General features: G+C 56.5%; 8 protein-coding genes across 8 annotated transcripts; 6 read left to right on the top strand and 2 right to left on the bottom strand.

Annotated features, from left to right (window-relative positions):
- Positions 1 to 445: 445 nt before the first annotated feature.
- Positions 446 to 1499, top strand: CHGG_04107 (uncharacterized protein; the record flags this gene model as incomplete). The annotated part of the gene is made up of 3 exons (XM_001223320.1): positions 446 to 575; positions 639 to 756; positions 929 to 1499. The coding sequence occupies 3 exons, from the start codon at positions 446 to 448 to the stop codon at positions 1497 to 1499; spliced, it is 819 nt and encodes a 272-aa protein (XP_001223321.1).
- A 1304-nt stretch (positions 1500 to 2803) lies between these two features.
- CHGG_04106 (uncharacterized protein) lies at positions 2804 to 4435 on the top strand (the record flags this gene model as incomplete). Its single annotated transcript, XM_001223319.1, has 2 exons — positions 2804 to 4336; positions 4403 to 4435. The coding sequence occupies 2 exons, from the start codon at positions 2804 to 2806 to the stop codon at positions 4433 to 4435; spliced, it is 1566 nt and encodes a 521-aa protein (XP_001223320.1).
- Positions 4436 to 5298: 863 nt separating this feature from the next.
- Positions 5299 to 6620, top strand: CHGG_04105 (uncharacterized protein; the record flags this gene model as incomplete). Its single annotated transcript, XM_001223318.1, has 2 exons — positions 5299 to 5524; positions 5662 to 6620. The coding sequence occupies 2 exons, from the start codon at positions 5299 to 5301 to the stop codon at positions 6618 to 6620; spliced, it is 1185 nt and encodes a 394-aa protein (XP_001223319.1).
- Positions 6621 to 8248: 1628 nt separating this feature from the next.
- On the top strand, positions 8249 to 9950 carry CHGG_04104 (uncharacterized protein; the record flags this gene model as incomplete). Its single annotated transcript, XM_001223317.1, has 3 exons — positions 8249 to 9228; positions 9289 to 9709; positions 9768 to 9950. 3 exons carry the CDS (start codon positions 8249 to 8251, stop codon positions 9948 to 9950), a joined length of 1584 nt encoding a protein of 527 aa, XP_001223318.1.
- A 1278-nt stretch (positions 9951 to 11228) lies between these two features.
- On the bottom strand, positions 11229 to 12202 carry CHGG_04103 (uncharacterized protein; the record flags this gene model as incomplete). The annotated part of the gene is made up of 3 exons (XM_001223316.1): positions 11229 to 11263; positions 11318 to 11882; positions 11933 to 12202. The coding sequence occupies 3 exons, from the start codon at positions 12200 to 12202 to the stop codon at positions 11229 to 11231; spliced, it is 870 nt and encodes a 289-aa protein (XP_001223317.1).
- Positions 12203 to 13814: 1612 nt separating this feature from the next.
- CHGG_04102 (uncharacterized protein) lies at positions 13815 to 14289 on the bottom strand (the record flags this gene model as incomplete). Its single annotated transcript, XM_001223315.1, has 2 exons — positions 13815 to 14180; positions 14263 to 14289. The coding sequence occupies 2 exons, from the start codon at positions 14287 to 14289 to the stop codon at positions 13815 to 13817; spliced, it is 393 nt and encodes a 130-aa protein (XP_001223316.1).
- Positions 14290 to 14959: 670 nt separating this feature from the next.
- Positions 14960 to 15488, top strand: CHGG_04101 (uncharacterized protein; the record flags this gene model as incomplete). Its single annotated transcript, XM_001223314.1, has 2 exons — positions 14960 to 15211; positions 15399 to 15488. The coding sequence occupies 2 exons, from the start codon at positions 14960 to 14962 to the stop codon at positions 15486 to 15488; spliced, it is 342 nt and encodes a 113-aa protein (XP_001223315.1).
- A 1475-nt stretch (positions 15489 to 16963) lies between these two features.
- Positions 16964 to 18106, top strand: CHGG_04100 (uncharacterized protein; the record flags this gene model as incomplete). The annotated part of the gene is made up of 2 exons (XM_001223313.1): positions 16964 to 17084; positions 17139 to 18106. 2 exons carry the CDS (start codon positions 16964 to 16966, stop codon positions 18104 to 18106), a joined length of 1089 nt encoding a protein of 362 aa, XP_001223314.1.
- Positions 18107 to 18151: the final 45 nt, after the last annotated feature.

The raw sequence follows: 18151 nt of genomic DNA, 5'->3' as shown, positions 1-18151 counted from the left end.
ATTGTTCAGAGCTTCAGTAGGTGCATTTATAATCACAGAAAGATCTCATCCCCGTCTTGAAACATAGTTTTTGAACCTAATATCATCACGGTGCTCGGGATTGGAAGTGCGGAAAAGCATTGACTTACAGAGAGAATAGAGATCGACGTATTGAAGCATTGCATTGTTGATGGAAAATGTAGAAGTGAACAATGGGAAAGCGGAAATCCTGAATTTGAATCGCGCGACGTGCCAAGCAGACCCACTCGGCCAATGGGGAGCTCCCGGAATCGGGGAGCTGAATCCAGCCGCCGATACAGCTGCCTGCATGCAGCGGCATAAGCTTCCACCCACCATCCGACAACAGCTGAGCGGTCACATTTGTGATCACCTCTACCTTCTCTGATTAATTACGAGCTTCACATATTTCTGTTTCACCGTATTTCATTGTCGGCATATTCCAAGCATGGCTTTTGTTGGGGCGCTGAAGCTGCTCGCTGTGGGGTCGCTCATCTCAGCGTCAGTTGCAAAGCCCATTGAGCCGCGATTCCAGAACGACAATGACGATACTCCATTGCCTCTGGTCATTTGGCATGGTAAACACCCACTTCCCCCGATGACTTACGAAATGTAGTGTTGCTAAACTTCCCTCTTTCTAGGTCTCGGCGACACTTATCAAGCCGATGGGATCCGCCACGTCGCCGAAATCGCCGAGGAAGTCAACCCCGGGACCCTCACCTACCTTATCCGAATGGATGAGGATGCTTCCCGCGATCGGTATCACTCTTTCGTGGGGAACCTGACCGAACAAGTTACCAAAGCCTGCGACGACATCGCCGCCCACCCGATCCTCTCGACCGCCCCGGCGATTGATGCGCTCGGCTTTTCCCAAGGCGGCCAATTCCTGCGCGCGCTACGTCGAGCGTTGCAACAAGCCGCCCGTGCGCAGCCTGGTTACTTTCGGGTCCCAACACAACGGCATCTCCAACTTCCGCGAATGCGAGCCGACCGATTGGATTTGCAGGATCGCTATGGCCGTCGTGAAGGGCGACGCCTGGAACAGCGCGGTGCAGAGCACCCTCGTCCCGGCCCAGTATTATCGAAACCCCGACGAGTACGAGCAGTACCTGGAGAACTCCAACTTCCTTGCCGACATCAACAACGAGCGCGAGGAGAAGAACGAGCAGTACAAGAAGAACATTGCCAACCTGGAGAACTTCGTCATGTACATGTTCGAGGACGACAAGACTGTCATTCCGAAGGAGACGGCTTGGTTCGAGGATGTTAATGGCACCGAGACCACGCCGCTGCGCGCCCGCAAGCTGTACTCGGAGGACTGGCTCGGCCTGCGCCAGCTCGACCGCAAGGGCGGGCTCAAGTTCCGCCTCGCGCCGGGCGAGCACATGAAGCTGACCGAGGACATCCTGAAGGAAGCCTTCGGTGACTTTTACGGTCCGCTGAACCCCCATCGCGGCCGCTCCGAGCCGAGGCCGAAGCATGTGCACAACGACGATCTCTGAGGAGGATTGATCTGTACACTGCAAGCTTCCCTTTGTTTCTACTTTCTTCGGCACACATCTTCTTGTCATACTGGACTGGGACTGGACTAGGCGTACGGGCGGTTCTGGTTATGGGCCCGGGCTTGGGCTCGGGCTTGGCATCTGGGTATTTGTTCGCGACATGACGGCGAGGCAACGGGCTTACGGTACCTTGTCACATGGGTGGATATGTTGGAAGTTTGGGACGGAATATGGCGTTGGTGGGACATGGCATATTGCAAATAGCGCGGAATTGACTTGTTACCCGTGATATGCTGTGTGTGCACGACATGCGTGACTTGCCGCGTGATGCGAGCCCTTATCGGCAACGGAGGTCGTAACGTGTTTTGGCTGGGGCCGAGGGCAAGGGGTTCACTCATTTTCCCCTCCACACCTGGATGGGGAATGTTGCAGCTGCTCGCACGATGTATTGAAATTGCAATGGGGTATCCGTACATTCTGACGGTACCATACGCTCACCGCGAACCCCCCTTACCGGGTGACGGGACACATGTTGGATACAGACAGGTAAGGAAACACGGACTCCCACTTCCAACCGCACTTTCTGCAGCCTCATAAAGCTTGCATTGTCCCCTGTTCGAGCCATTGGACTTGCTTCGCGCCCTGGACATGCCGAGCGAGGTGAGTGCATGGCTGGAAGGGATGGTTGCGCGATTCTTGCCATGGGTAAGTGGGTTAGGGTTGAACTGAAACCTTGGGCCCAAAATGCTGGCGGCTGGGGTCGCGTTGAAGCTGTAAATGCTGTATTTTACGCTGAAAACCCGCCTTTCCGTAGCGAAGACGCGCTGCCTGGGTGGGCCTGCACACGCCAAAACGCGCCTAGAAGCAGGCTCTTCCTGGGAATCGCGTCTGCAACAGGTCAGACCACGGCACGGGTCCCGCAGACACGACCACGACCTGCATCTCTTAAATACCAAAATCCCCACCACCCCGGCACACTTTAGGTCTCCTCCGACCAGGCCACCTCTGCCAATTCCAAACCGTCAGTCGAGCAAGATTTTTGTTCTTGCTTCTGGTTTTGCGCTGCGTTTTCTTCAGGCTCTGGCTTTTCTTCACTCTCTTTTGCACGACTTTGACTTAAACGTAACACGCCGTATCAGAGGGCTGAGGTCCGGCATAGGGGAAAGAACCGCATCCGACGCGTTTCGACGTGACCACCACACTCCCACTTCCGGCCCACACTTTTCAAAGTGTTCTCGACCCGGTCGGAGCCTCCTATTCACTACTAGTATTGTCATGATCACAGCTTGACACAATTCACAAATATGGACTCTTCCCCATCAACAGGTAGCAGGGCTCTGGAGCCTACGCTGCCCACCACAGCCGGCGTCAAGCGTCCTGCTCCTTCACTCCTGCCGGCATTCGAGCCCTTGTCTTCTTCACCGGGCTTGCCTCGACCCGCGAAGAGGCACGCAAACTCCAATGCCTTCCTCAAATACCCGACGCCAGTTGCAACCTCGAGCACCGGGATCCTCTCGTCGAGCCCCCCGCGGCTTGGGTCACGCCCCGCCCTCCAACGCACGCTGTCAACATTATCCGAGCGCGCCCCTCTGTCCAGCGTCCCGTCGGTGCAGCTCAACGAGAACGGCGAGACGGTCCTGATGGGTCGGTCCAGCAGCTCTTCCCATTATCAGCTCTCGGCGAACCGTCTGATCAGCAGGGTACACGTCAAGGCGCGATATATCGCGGCAACCAACCCGCTCGAGCCCAACAAGATCGAGATCATCTGCAATGGTTGGAACGGGTTGAAGTTGCACTGCCAGGGGCAGATGTGGGAATTGGCCAAGGGCGACTCGTTCACGTCCGAGACGGAGGGCGCCGAGCTGATGGTCAACGTTCAGGATGCCAGGGTGTTCGTACGGTGGCCGCGTCGGGATAAGGACCAGGACGCGCTGGGCCATCTGAGCGATTCAACCTGGGACGAGTCCCCGCGTCCGAGGGTTGCGAGGGCAGGCTCGGAGCTTCACGGCAGCCCGTTAAGGCGGACGACGCGTCTCACGAGTCCGGAGTCACCCACACCGGCCGGTGTCTCGACCTCCAATGCAAGCCTGGACAGCTTGATGCCGCGTGGTGTCGAAGATGACGACGCTCCGGTGGAGATTTATGAGGATGCGAGCGCGGACGAGAAATCGCCCGAGCTGCCCAAGGCCCAAGCGGCGGCTGCTGCAAGCTTCATGACCAATGTGACCGAGAGCTTCTCCAGCGACCTCAGCGACCCGCAGTCTGACGGGGAAAACGACCTCAACGAGAACGACCCGATTCTCCACTCGTTCGGTCCATTCGGCCCCAATATCTCTAGCCGTCTCGCGTCTTTCGCAACCATCACACCGAGAAAGATGGCCGGTTCCCGCAACCCGTTGGCCGGCGTCCTCGAGTCTTCACCCCTCCCTGCGCCCTCCCCGCTAGGGCCTGCAGACGGGAACTCGGCAACCAACGCCCATCCCGAGCCGACCTCGGCCTCGCTCGCCAACCTGAGCCCCGAGGCAAAGTCCACCATCACCAACCACATGGTCAACCAGTTGGCCTTCTCACGCCTGTCGTCGACCCCGCTGTCGACCATCATGAACAACCTGCCGGCCGAGGAGCGGAAGCTGGTGAACAAGGACCAGCTGCGCGTCATCATCGAGTCGACTCCTTGCCTGGGCATCATCCGGCGGCAGGGCAAAGACGCGGCGGGCAAGCCGCTTGAGAGCGAGTATTACTACACGCCGGAGCTCGATACCGACGAGCATCGGAGGTTGGCCGTGACCGACGGGCTGCGGAAGCCGAGTTTGAGGAATTGTCGGAAGCAGCACAAGGTGAGTTGCATTCGTTTGAGTGTGTGCCAGGCGTTGGCTTGCTGATCGTGTTTTTTTCCCTTGCAGCAATATTATTGGAAGCGCCCCAAGACCCCTTGATCGTCGTCATCGCCTCCTGACTCTCGAACGGAGTCGACTGTTCTGTATCCTTATTTTCTCTGTCGCCACCACGCCAACACCGTGGATGGACATGACGGCGGCTGGAGGACGGCTTTTGTTGCTTGTGTCGGTGCTAAGGAAGGTCCCACATACCCCATTTCTGTCAGATATTTGCTGGGTTCTTGAACCCCCATCTGTACTGCTTCTTCTGTTGGCTTTAGGAGGAGCTGCATAGCGCAAGGCGTACTTTGTTGGTGTATAATTGCTTTTCATATTTCTTACCGGCGGGGAATATCTTGTGCGAGGTTTAGCCTGGAGGGTAGCTGCCGGGTTTGCTGGGTTATGAAAGGTCACCAAAAGGAAGGAAATCTGTGCTTGGGGGTAGGTAAGCCTGGGCGGGCTTGTGGAGACGGGGGGAGGCGGCCTTGGAGGGAGGAGTTGTTGCACGGTTTGTGATGTCGATGTAGTTATGGTTATGGCCAATCAATGACCCGTGGACCTGCGCCGTTATTGGTGACTTCCCAGCTGTGATATTGGTATTGATATCTGGGTCATGGCGTCTCGTCGACCAAAGACAGCAGTATCATCAACATGAGGGAGCCCGATGTCCAGGCAACGTTCCAGGCTTCGTTTTGCCGGTTGCTGTCCCGGACGGCCCCACTCTGCCGGACCTGCCTGCAGCCCACATGCCCCACCTACCATTTTCAGCAAGTGACAGGGATGGAATCTTATCTATGATAAGCGGAAAAACGAGTTCTCCGGATAAGCCCAAAATTTCTTGGGATCCAATGCAAAGGAAAACAACGGAGTTGCGATTGGGACTGGGACGACAGACCACATCGCCGACATCAACACTCGCAAACATGTCGAAATCCACCGCCGTTGCGAGGGCCGCTGATGCCTCGGTCCCTGTCAACCCCGAGCAGACATTGAAGGCCTGCAAGGCGCTTGTCGCACACATCAAGAAGGCAGCCGCCGAACCACGCGACGACGGGAAGCAGAACCTGCTCGGCGACGAGGAGACGACAGTCGCGGAAACGCCCGTTTGGTTGACTCTCACGACCAAGAAGCACATCCACGATTCGCACCGTACGTTTACCCAAGCAATTGTTTCACCTGAAAGCCACCGCGGCGCCTGGCTTGCGCCCGCGTTGTCCTCTCTATATCCCCCACTACCCCCCGGCGCACTTGTGCCGCATCTGAGACATCTGCTGACAGTTTCCTAGGCCTTCAACCCGGCAAAATCGTCCTCCCCAACCCTCTCAACACCAACGAAGAGCTCAGCGTCTGCTTAATAACGGCCGACCCCCAGCGGTGGTACAAGAATGCGGTCGCCGACGAGTTCCCCGAGGAGCTGCGGGCCAAGATCGGCCGGGTGATCGACATCAGCCACTTGCGGGCCAAGTTCAAGGCGTATGAGGCGCAGCGCAAGCTGTTCAGCGAACACGATGTCTTCCTCGCCGACGATCGGATCATCAACCGTCTTCCCAAGGCGCTTGGCAAGACTTTTTACAAGACGACAACGAAACGGCCCGTTCCGGTCGTTCTGATGGCGCCGAGGGAAAAGGTCGATGGCAAGCGCGTCGCGGCGCCCAAGGGGAAGAAGCCGAAGCGCGACCCGACCGAGAACATCAACGCACGGCCAATTCCCGAGATCGTGGCCGAGGTTCAGAAGGCCATTGGCGCCGCCCACGTCCACCTCAGCCCGTCCACCAACACGGCAGTCAAGGTTGGGTACGCGAACTGGGAGCCCAAGAAGATTGCGGCCAATGTCGATACAGCCGCCCGTGAACTGGTCGAGCGGTTCGTCCCACAGAAGTGGCAGAACGTGCGCAACTTCTACGTCAAGGGCCCCGAGACGGCTGCCCTGCCTATCTACCAGACGGACGAGCTCTGGCTCGACGATTCCAAGGTGGTCGCTGAGGGACAACAGCCCCCCAGCGCGCTTCCAGGCAAGGGCCAGAAAACGATTGGCGAGAAGCCCAACGTCGGCAAGAAGCGCAAGTCGCTGGATGCGGAGCCCGAGCCGGCGGCGGAAGAGCCTGTGAAGGAGGACCGGCCGAAGAAGAAGGTCAAGAAGGCGGTGCCGGAGAGCAACGACGACAAGCTCGACAAGGAGATTTCCGAGCGGAAGGCGAAGCTCAAGAAACAAAAGAAGGCGGCTGCGAAGAAGGCCGAGATTTAAAGAGGGTGGGATGGACTATGGAGGCAGGATTGCGGCTGTTGTGTTTGACAGCTTCGCTCGGCTTTGCATCGTGCTTGGAGTTTTGGAGTATGGGGAGTGGAAAACACGGGCATTCAGCTGTGGACATACCTAGGCCGAGAGGCCGCTAGATTAGTTGTCGATATTACGTTTGATACTCTGGTTTACATGCTCGTCCTCTAGATGTGCCAACTCGGAGCCATTGTATGACATACCTACAGGCGTTCTCGACTGCGTGGCCACGAACGGCCGATACCTCCTCTTAGTTCCGTGAAGTCTTTGGATACGTCTTGGGGTCAAGCCATATCCACGGTGCGACATCTTGCCAAGATCGTTGTGGAGCGAAGGGTTATCCACACATTTTGCGGAGGCGGGCCCCATGGAGGGCCGACTGATCGGGTACCTTCATCCCATTCATCACCGTTTTGGCTGACACAGGTACTGACAAAGGATGCATCAATCGATAAAAAATCCTGCTTCCTGAGATGGTATCTCCAGTCGATCTGGCCTGGCTACCTCGGCGACCGAGGAGGCAAAGTCACGGAAGAAACCCGGGCTCCTCGGTTTCTGGATTCGATCCCCGAACTCACGGAATAGGAACGCGCGCGGGCTGACGACACACGAGCGATCTGATGCGGACATATTTCCTAGCTAAGGCGGATCTTGACACGAGCACAAGGGGCCAGAACAACTGCCGAAAACACGGAGGCGAGACACCCACAAACACGGTTCGTTTGTCCAGCCCCGCACCCTGAAGCTTGTCATCTGCCTGCTCCAATTCTCCAATAGGCCAAGCAACTCCTCCAACCTCCAACCCGATGCGGAAATCTTTCTTCATCGAAGCTGGGTTGGTTCGCCAACCTGCACCATTCAGCCATGTCGAGATGCAAGCTGTGTCCGGCGAACACGAAGTCGCATTCTGAGTTTCTTACAGAAACACCACGTTTCTCGCCCTTGTAAAAAAGCGAGCACAAATACAGAATCCGAAGCATCCTCTTCATCGTAGCTGTCCCAGGCTAACTTGATCATTGAGCGTTGTTCGCCTCCACACACGGATAGTCCCCATGCCACTCACTACGTCGCTTTCTAGTTCTGACATCCGAGTTCCCACACCCCTTGTTAGACCCACGATTCCCATTGTGCAGTCGGATGCGGCCCGTGAGCCGCGACTCGCCGGGCATTGATCGGCCAGTTGTCTGGCTGGACTGGAGACGGCTGCTATCGGTCATTGCTCGTCGACGATGTTCAACCGGTTCTTGGCAACCCTCCAACATGGCCTGCCACGGGATCCCCCAGAATCGGCAAATATCTTCCAACCCTGCTCAAAGGGCGGCTCCCTGGAAACCCGAGGGGGCCGGCCAGCCATACGAGTACTGCTGGCTAATAACTCCCAGAGCCGCCGCCACATCCACGTCTCACTCTCCCAAAACTTAAACACCGTGTTAGTTTAAAATCTCTTGAGGGCGAGCAACTTCAACAGCTGCTCGTTGGACTTATCAACCCTTCAGTCCCAAGCCAGGTTCAACACCCTCACTCAGTGAACGACACCTACCCATCAACCACTAGACCGCGACCTTACCACATCCACTGCCACCACCACCACCACCAAAATGGGCATCCTCAAGCCCACCCCCGCCGACCCCTCCCACCCACCTCCCCAATCCCTCCTCACCACGGCCCTCACCCTCCTCACCATGCACTGGGCCACCCTCCTGCTCACCACCCTCCTCCTGCGCAGCCTTCTCCGACGCTACTTCTCCCCCCTGCACCAATACCCAGGCCCGGTCCTCGCCTCCATCACCCGCCTCTGGAAGGTCTGGTCCACCGCCTCGGGCCACACCCACCTGGACCACATCGCGCTGCACCGGCGGCACGGCCCCGTCGTGCGCATCGCGCCGGGCGAGGTGTCCGTGTCGTCGCCGGAGGCGGCGCGGGTGCTGCTGAGCGCGGGGAGGAGGTTTTATAAGACGGGGTTTTATGGGGTGTTTCCGCCGCCAGAGAATCCGGATATTTTTACCGAGACGAGGGAGGATGTGCACGCGGCGAAGAAGAGGGTCGCGAACGTGCCGTATGGCATGGCGGCGATGCAGCAGCTGGGTCCGTTTGTGGATGATGTGGTGGATTTGTTGGGAAGGAAGGTCGGGGAGCATGTGGATGGGCAGGGAGAGGGGGCGGTGTTTGATTTGGGGGATTATTTGCATTATTTTGCGTTTGATGTGCTGGGGGAGGTGGCGTTTAGTAGGGCGTTTGGGTTCTTGGAGCAGGGGAGGGATGTCGATGGGGCGATCAAGACGATTGATAACTCGCAGGTGTATAATGGGATCGTGGGGCAGGTGCCCGAGTTGGATTATCTGCTGAGGAGGAACCCGCTGTGGCGGTTTGTGCCGTGGTTGAGCACCAAGAATGCGCTGATCACGAGGATGGCGCTGGAGGAGATGGCGCGCCGGCAGCCGTTTGATAAGGATCGTGGAGGGTTGTTGAGGAGCGGTGATGGCAGGCAGGATCTGATGGCTAGTTTGATCCAGGGGCATCTCAAGGACCCGGAGCGGTTTGGGGAGGGGGATGTTTTTGCCGTTGCTCACGGTGCCATGTTAGTCGTCCCGGTACAGCATCTCTGCTTGACCTTGTGAAACTAACCAACCTCATCCAGCTTCGCCGGCTCCGATTCGACCGCCTCCACGATGCAGTCCTTCTTCTGGCACGTTCTCGACGACCAACGCGTTTACAACTCGGTGCTTCGCGAGATCGAGCAGGCCGTCACGACCGGCGTCCTCCCCGCCGAGGGCAACGTCACCTGGAACCAGGCGCAGAGCCTGCCCTACCTGCAGGCCTGTCTCAAGGAGGCCATGCGCGTGCGCCCGGCCGTCGGCCTCAACATCACGCGCGTCGTGCCGCCCGAGGGTGCTGAACTGGATGGTCACTTTTTCCCCGGTGGTACCACCATCGCGTGCAACGGATGGGTGCTGCACCGGGATAAAGAGGTGTTTGGGCAAGATGCTGATGACTACAGGCCGGAACGGTGGTTGGAGGACGAGGAGAGAGCGAAGAGGATGGAGCGGTATATGTTCCAGGTGAGTACTCTACTCCCCCTACCCCGGGCGTGGATGTGTCTGACAATTAGGTCCATAGTTCGGTGGTGGAAGCCATCTGTGCATTGGCCGCAACCTGGCACTCCTCGAAATCAACAAGGTCGTGCCGAGGTTGCTGCGCGACTATCGCTTCGAGCTAGCACATCCAGGGCGGCCGCTAAAGGCAAACGCCTCGTTCTTCGTGGTCCAGTCTGGTCTGGAGGTACGGATTAAAAGGGCTTGAACTACCTAGTTATAGGTAGCTAGCAGCCTAAATTATATAGGGCAAATATAAAAAGTATAATTACCTCTAGAGGTAGCCTCACTACCCTAACCACCTGTTCGTGGAGAACTATCTTACAAGTAGGAACATCTGGAGTTATAACTCTACAGTAACTTGGTATATTCCCACTTACAAGAAACGTCTCCAAGAACAGTCGGTTAGGATAGGAAAGCTACACCTAGAGGTGAGGATGCTTTTTACATGGAGGTGTGCTGGTTTGTCCTGCCAGGAATCGAACCCGGAAGCTGTTAGGTGCAGCGACGTGGGTTTCTCTGAGTGAGACTCGAACCAACTCACCCAAGTTGTTGAATTGCAAGACCGGGCAAAGGAATTAAGACCCCAACCTCCCAGGCAGTGGCGCTGAGGCCCACGTGCTTAGGCAGAAGACTGGCTTCCATCCGATGTACCTATCTAGCACACTGTGTCCAACTACATTTCACCCTCTGTTGTGTTTGAGATCCATGGTACTGAACATATTAGGTGCCAACACACAATCGATGCTGGGAGCGAGGTTGGCGACGATCTAGTTTGCTGTTAGGTACATGGAGATCTGATCCGATAGGCATCTATCACCGTCAACATCCCAGTCAGCTATTACCTCACATTTCTTTGTCAGGAGGACACCGGTATTGTGTCAGTCTGGAGAACCAAGCTTGGGAACTGAGTTTGAATCACTTGATATATTCACCATGCCAAAATACCCTAACTGACGGTAAACACTCCCACTACACCCTCCCAGCCAAGAAGCCTCATCTGCCCACGCACACATAATACCCCTCCCACAGCGCATCACAGTTGATCTGGCACAAGCCGCTTAGCACGAGGTCGATGAATTCGGGCGTGCAGTCAAAGCCCAGGTTGAGGACGGTTCCGCTCACCGACGGGTTGAGTGCGTAGCTAGGGGGCCTGCATGAGCATATGTCCAGGGTTATGAATAGGGAAAGGTAACCAGAAACATACAATTGAAGGAGTGAAAGTTTGTTCCGGTCTGCGAGGTCGCGGCAGGTGTCGCCCTTTTCGATCATATCGTAGTTTTTGCCTAGAGGTGGTGGAGGTTGGGTGTCAGTATGTAAACTCGAAGACTGGGCCTGGATGTCAAGCCGCCGGCTTCCTCCAAGCGGGAGGGGAAGTGGGAGAATGTTCCATTTGCGACAAGATGCGGTGGGTGCCAGTGATCTTATCTCCCCTATTCCCCAACCTCCTTGATCTGCGAGCCATGAAGACTGGCATCAGGAAAGGTCATCTCCCTCCGTAGCCCAGAATGTACCAATGCACTACAAAACAAAGTCAGAGCCCCCCACCCCCCCCAAAACAAAACTTACAATAACTCGGCGTGCCGGGCAGCGTGGGCCTGCCCTCCGGGGGCGCCGTGGTCGTCGGCTTGCCGGTGGTCGTCTTGGTGGCGCACACGCCCGAGGTGACCAGGCGGGTGGAGGTCTCGATGCTGGTGATGGTGTCGACGACGAGGGAGGTGACGGTGACGGTGCGGGTGCTGACCGACGTGCTGACGCTGACCGAGGTCCGCACGCTGGTCACCACCGTCGTCAGCCGCACGACGGAGGTGATGGTGGCGGGCACCGAGACGGTCGTGGTTACGGTCCCGCCGCCGCCGAGGGTGCGCGTGACGGTGGTGGTGGTGGTGGCGCGCGGTTGTGTGACGGTGGATGTTTGTGTCTGCGTGACGGTGGCGGGTGGCGCGCGCTTGGGGTGACGGTGGAATGTGATGACTGAAGTCTGCGATGCTGGTGACCGTGATGGTGATGGGAGCCGCCGGGAGACTGGGACGGCTCGCCGGAGCCGGAACCGCAGTTTCCAAACGCGCCCTGACAGCCGTCGCCGCAGTAGTCGCTGGTGCTGCCGCAATAGCCGTGGGCCGAACAGCAGTCTCCGTATCTTGATCCTGCGCAAGTCACACCTGTGCCGCAGCTCCCGTCAGGGCTTACCACGAGTCCCGCCGGGGTTGAGGTCTGGGGCGGCGTTCCACTGTCAGCTGTCCCCTTTACACAGTAACTTTGCCCGGCAACTAGTGAGCAGCTGGTAACGGATGGGTTGGACCTGAGAAAGTCGGTAACCGTGATGCCGACTTGGGATGAGATACTAGCACACGTATCTCCCTGCTTGGCCGTGATGCTCTGAGTACACTCAGCAATGACTTGCTGGGAGAAGCCGAGAGCCAAGAGCAAGAAGCTCTTGGTCAAGAATATGGCAACCATAGTGACAACTTGGTGGAGGAAGCGCTTAAGGAGCGGTTAGAGGAAGTCAAGGATCACAGGCCCAAAACACCTGGCGGGTTATGATTTCTGGGCGCGGCCGGTTCATGATATACGAGAGAAGAATCGAGTTCGTACCACGGTTCCTGGGACGTGCCAGGACGCGGCCGAGCCACAAGCCGTGGGCTTACTGCCGACATCATCTGCACGATGGAACCTCAATCACGAAGAGGTTGTAGGATTCCGGGCAAGGGCTACGCTGTTCCCGTTGTAGTAGTGACGATAATTTACAAAAGGTCAGCTTCTCTGGTTCTCGATCCGCATCGCCTACCCGTTTCTCGGATAGGACCGCATACTGCAGCCCCCCTTGATTGTTGGTTGCCGTGACCTGGGGTTCGAGTCCCGACTAACGTATCCTTGCAGCAAGTAGTTTTTCAGCTCATTCACGATTTGACGATTCCGATTGTTTTTGTTTCCGTATTCTTTCAATATTACGGTCTAGACCTCCCTTGCTCTGCTGAACTGGACCCCTGTTTTCGAGTTCCACGCAGTATGAGGGTTGGGCTGGAGTTTGGTGGGAGAGGTGACGGTGCACAAAAGGAGTATATTAATAGCAGAACTATTGAATTGTGAGCGGTACCAAACATCCAAGCGGATGTTGGGCTGAGGCGGTAATTTGTGGGTAAAGAAGACCCCGCGAGAAGCAATTTGCGAGCTGCAAGACCGGTCGTGCTACTGCGTTGGAACACGGGAAGCGCACCAACAGGCTAATGTCGAAAGCTACATCACCGCTGACTTGGGCCAGTCTCCGAGAAATATTGCAGCTCGAGGGCCTGGGCCTCTGCACTGCATGCAAACGAGAATTGGACTTCGTTTTCACGTCGTTTTCTCACGGGACGTTGCAGTGGGATATCAATCATGGGGTGTCTGGTCTTCAACGGCCACCGCCGTCACGGTGGAACGTGACATCAGAACGTTTACTCTGCCTCGGACGCCTCGGGAGGTCGTGGTGGTAGCCGGGAGGTGTCGGTACCGTCGGCTGGAATTCGGACAACAACCGGACCACCAATAAGCCTTTTCGGGGACGTGGTTTGCAAGGCGATTCCGGTTCCGGTGGCCGGGTTAGACTTCGGGTTCAAAAAGTAACCAACGAACTTACATGGAGTCCACGGTGGAGGTGATCATATGAACTTGGTCACCGCCGGGATGATGCTGCTCCAGATCATCTGGTGAATGTGCGGCGAAGTTGTCGACACCAGCCCCTGAGACGATAAATCCGATTTCCCATTACCAGGCCGTGCCCTTTACTAACCAATGCCGAGTGGTATCAAACAGTTGCCCCGAAAAGAGATCCAGTTGGGCAGCCATGTCGAGCCCACGGCCGAATCCCGAACGCATACCAGCGGCGGTTTCCTTCGCCTTGCGCCTCCCTGGGTATCTTGCGCCGTCCTCAACTCCCACCGTATCATAACCCAACCCTTCCCACTCCGACCACCACGCAACAGTCTTCGCCGAATCCCCATCGGCAATTACGCGCCCCTACCATGCGATGACACCGTCAATAACCACCCCTCAACCAACCCCCAACCCCCAATCCACCAGACCTCAATCGGCCTCACCCCCTCCCCCCCAGCCCCCTCCCACCCCCAACAACCTCCCGACTCCCCACCGGCGTAGAATTATCCTCATGCGTCCTCCCACACTTCAGACACCTGCCCTCGGTCTCGCGCGGGTGGGGGATAGACGCCCCCGTGACGGGGCAGACGAAGGCGCGCTTGCTGTAGGGCTCGTGGGGCTGGAAGCAGGAGGGGCACTCGCGGCCGCGGCCGCCGCGCAGGGCGTCGACGCGGTAGCCCGTGTTGGGGCACACAAACACCGACTGCCAGATCAGGTCGTGGCAGGCCTGGCAGTGGGCGCACAGGCCGAGGGGGTCGGCGGTGGTGAGCAGCTCGGCGCCGGTGGTGGGGCAGAAGAAGGCGGGCTGTTTTTTTTGGAGGGGGGGGAGGGAGTTAGTTTGGCTGGGTTTGCTTTGGTTGCTTGGGAGGGGGGGTTTAATTCCTTACCTGTATTACGGATTGTTTTTGTCCCATTGCTGTGCTTTGCTGCGGTCTCCCAATCGCTTCGTTTACTAACTGTTGAGAATTGGGATTCCGCTATTTCGACATGACGCCGCCAATGGTTTGGGCCGGAGGGCTGGGCTCGTACAGATTAATGTGTGACGTCGACAGAGCTGGTCTGGACCCCTCGCAGCGCCTTGGTGAGTCTAGCGGGGAATGCGTGGCGTTCGGGAACCTCGAGGGACTGGACGGTTTACATGAGATAAGAGTCGGCCGGGAAGGGGTAGTTTCGGGACACCGAGGAGGACATAAGACGCCCCTTGCCACGTGCCGCGAACAGCATGAGAAGGCGAGTTATCTCCTGTGTCAGCCAAGCGCCCCCTGTTTCTTTCTGTTGGTCGGGTCTCGAACCGGAGAAAAGGATGTGATCAAAGCGAAAGGGGTGGACGGTTGTGGCTTCAACTGCAGCAGATTGCCGGGCCACCCTGCTAGCCAGGTGGAAAGGCCCGGTCTTGGACCAGTTGCATTGTCCAGAAGCACAAGAAACGGGTTAGCAGGATCGCCAACCGCATGATGTTTTAGGCTAATACTCCGCTCGCCCCCGGGAACCTGTCCACTCAGCGTTCCCCCTTCTGCCCTTGAACTCTTTTTTTATCTGCTGCATCCCGGTGCAGCTGTCTGCGAGAAAATGCAGTGTTGCAGCATGTCGTTGACCGAGAACCCCACGAGGCCGATTCGGTGTAAATCCTCTCCGCTGCTCGCTGCTTGCTGCACGCTGCTCGTGAGCTGGGACGCCCAGCTTGCCAGCCTTTTGCGCGAGTCCGCATTCAGCTTGTTGGTCCGCTCACTGATTTCTCGGACCCCACAGAGATCGACGGGCCGCTCCGGATTCCTCGGGGAAAGGGAATCTCCGGAACATGCCGCGGAGACAGAAATGGTCAAAAGATCCAGTGGTGTAAGTAACATCACGGCTAACTTCACGGCTTGCATCATGGTTCAAGCTCCACTGTCAAACTTAATGGCAATAAAATGAGAGAAGGCAAAGGATAGTTCGTATTATTTTCTCCCTTTTCTTCCACCTTTTCTTCTATTTTTCTCTCTCGTTCTTTTGTCTTTAGGTACTTCTACCATAACGAATTCAGCGACATGCAGCAGCAGCCCAAGTCCAGCTGTCAGGTCAGTCCGTGCGCTCTGTGCGTAGGGTGGGCTCCTTTATAAAGAAGAATTCGTGAACATACTTTCGCCTTCGGGCACAGCGTTGGTTTTCCAGATCGGTAGAGCGCAGCGGTTCCTAGCGACAGGCTCCCGTTCAAAGCTTTTTTTTATATATATATATATCCGCGCCTGCAATGCAGAATCAGTTCTGCTCCGTTTTGCCGCTAATTACTTGCCGCTGGCTTTCTGTCAACACAAACAAAATAGGGTTTGCTGGGGGTTACTGGCTGACTCTTTTTCTCTCTTTTTCAAGTTTAGCAGTGCGACCTACGTCGTGCCTAGTAACATAACCAACCCCAACTCCCAGTCGTGCCGTCAGATAGGTAAACGGCCATTCGCGACCTGGTGTCCACTGAAAGGATTAAGGTACGATAGTGGTTCTTGGCTACTAGGTAGGTACCACTTTACTTGGGTAGCCGCCTGGGTAAATCATTCCAGTAATGGATGTTGCGCGTTAGATAAGTGTTGAACTGTGCACCCAAAGCGACTTAATGTTTGGTATTACCAACGGCCAGCAGGAACAAGAGGCGCGACAGATGCAGAGGAACTCGAGAGGTGTGAAGGGCTGGCGTCAACGGAATTGTAGCATCCAAGGTCCACGCTTCAGCTTGGAGGGAGCCACGAATAGACGCGTGTCAGGAGGTCCATTGTACGCAAATGGTATGTGAAGTACCTGCGTGGGCCGTGTAGGTGAGAAGATTTGGCAGTGATTTGGCATTGCTTGGTTCTCAGCTGGATGTGACCGAAGCCCACCATCTTGGTGGTCTTAGTGCCGCAAGACTGACCACAGCGGCCACGACTGGTGTGTGTTGAGTCAGCAACAACACCCTGGGGATTTTATGATCAACGCTCTCGAATTCATTGCCCTTTTACACACCAAACCTCACACTGCCCGGAATGCCCGGCCAAAATTGGGACCATGCTATCTCTGACCCCCTTTTGCTCGATGAGACTCGGAGAAGTCCACAAAAAAATGGCTTTGGTCTTGGGCTGCCTGAAGTCCCGTTGACGATCAATACTAACAATCTGATTACTTATTGATCTCACGACTAGATGTTGCACGGACGATTTGAGGGGGTGATTCTTGGGAAGAACCTCGCATTAGCGACATGGAGTCGATCCTGCCGGCAGCCAGGCCCGTAAACCCTCTGAAGAAAACAGGACCAGGATGTCACTCTGGGGTCGTCTTCGCTTCTTTGACGAATCGGGGTCCCTGGCGCAGACATGATCTCTCATCATGACCCCGGTTTGGAGCCGAGATCACAAGAAGAGCTCAACACCAACGGCACGGGCCTGCATATTTCCCCGCGAAAGGGCGCTTGACCAAAGAATCCTTCCCGAGTTCCTACGATCCTACGAGTCCCTTGCTTGCGGTTCGTGTCATTGCGATGAGTCCTTGGCTGGCTTTTAATGCGACCTGACCGCATGTGAAGATTCCATTTGACATCTAGACCAGTGAGCCACTCTCGACGATACCTAGGTATTCACGACAATGGGGCTTCTAGGCCGTCTTCCGGCTCTCGCGGCTGTGGCTGCGGCGTTTTCTATCACCACCGCTGAAGCATCCTACGCCGGAGGGGGTCTGACCATTTTGGCTCCAAGTGATGTCGATGGTAGGTGATTGAAACGGCGCTGATGGGGACGTTCCCTAGCTAAGATGTCAATAGGATCTGAGAATGACGGTTCTGCTGCTATCCTCGTCGGTCAGCCGGCTGATTTCGAAACCGGCCGTGCCACTTGCAAGCTTCTAGCGGAGGCGCCCTGGAGCCCGGAGCAAGCAGACTTTGAGTCTACGCTGAGCAAGGCACTGGGCTATCAGGAATATCAGGATCTCGCGCCCAAGGATCAGTTGTACTGGGTTTCCAAGGTCAAGTCATGTAAGAGCGCTTGCCGGGCTATCGACACTCAAGGCAAAACCCACGCTGTCAAGTGTGATGAGGAGCTGCCAATTCTCTGCACCCACAGCGCTCCCCTCTCAAGCAGTACCTCCGACAACACGTCGACAACCTGGCAAGTTCAGCAGACCGTGGGAAAGAAGGTGCTCACCGGCTACCGCGATTACCACGTTTGGAAATTCAGGGGTGTTCGGTTCGCCGACACCCCAGCACGATTTACGTACTCTAAGGCCGCCAGCTACGAGGACGAAGGAGAAGTGGATGCTCTGCTGGCAGGAGAGGACTGTCCACAAACAGTCGAAGACGCCGAGGGCGGAACCAGCAGCGAGGACTGTCTTTTTGCGAATGTGTGGACCCCCTACCTCCCGCCCACGGGGGGCGCCGACAAGAAGGAGTTGAAGCCCGTCATGGTGTACATTTATGGCGGCGCCTTCACGTCGGGGTCCAGCAAGAACGCGTACAAGGACGGCACCAACCTGGCAGCACGCGGCGATGTGGTGGTCATTGCGTTTAACTACCGCCTCGGATCCATTGGCTTCCTGAACCTGAACGATGGCGTCCACAACGGCAACTACGGAATCTCAGACCAGGTCACCGCGCTGGAATGGATCAGCAAGTACATCAAGTACTTTGGCGGAGACCCGGACAGAGTAACCATTTTTGGCGAGTCGGCAGTGGCCAGAGCATCCATATGCTCCTTCGGCATTGAGAAGGCCAAACGGCTTTTTCACGGGGCGTGATGGAGTCAGCGCCTGACTGCTGGCTGCTAACGAAGCTGGATAGGC

Source organism: Chaetomium globosum, genomic scaffold, assembly GCF_000143365.1.
Source record: "Chaetomium globosum CBS 148.51 scaffold_4 genomic scaffold, whole genome shotgun sequence".
NCBI classification, from domain to species: domain Eukaryota; kingdom Fungi; phylum Ascomycota; class Sordariomycetes; order Sordariales; family Chaetomiaceae; genus Chaetomium; species Chaetomium globosum.
Note: the sequence above shows the minus strand (reverse complement) of the source record. Positions and strands in the feature narration are given on the sequence as shown.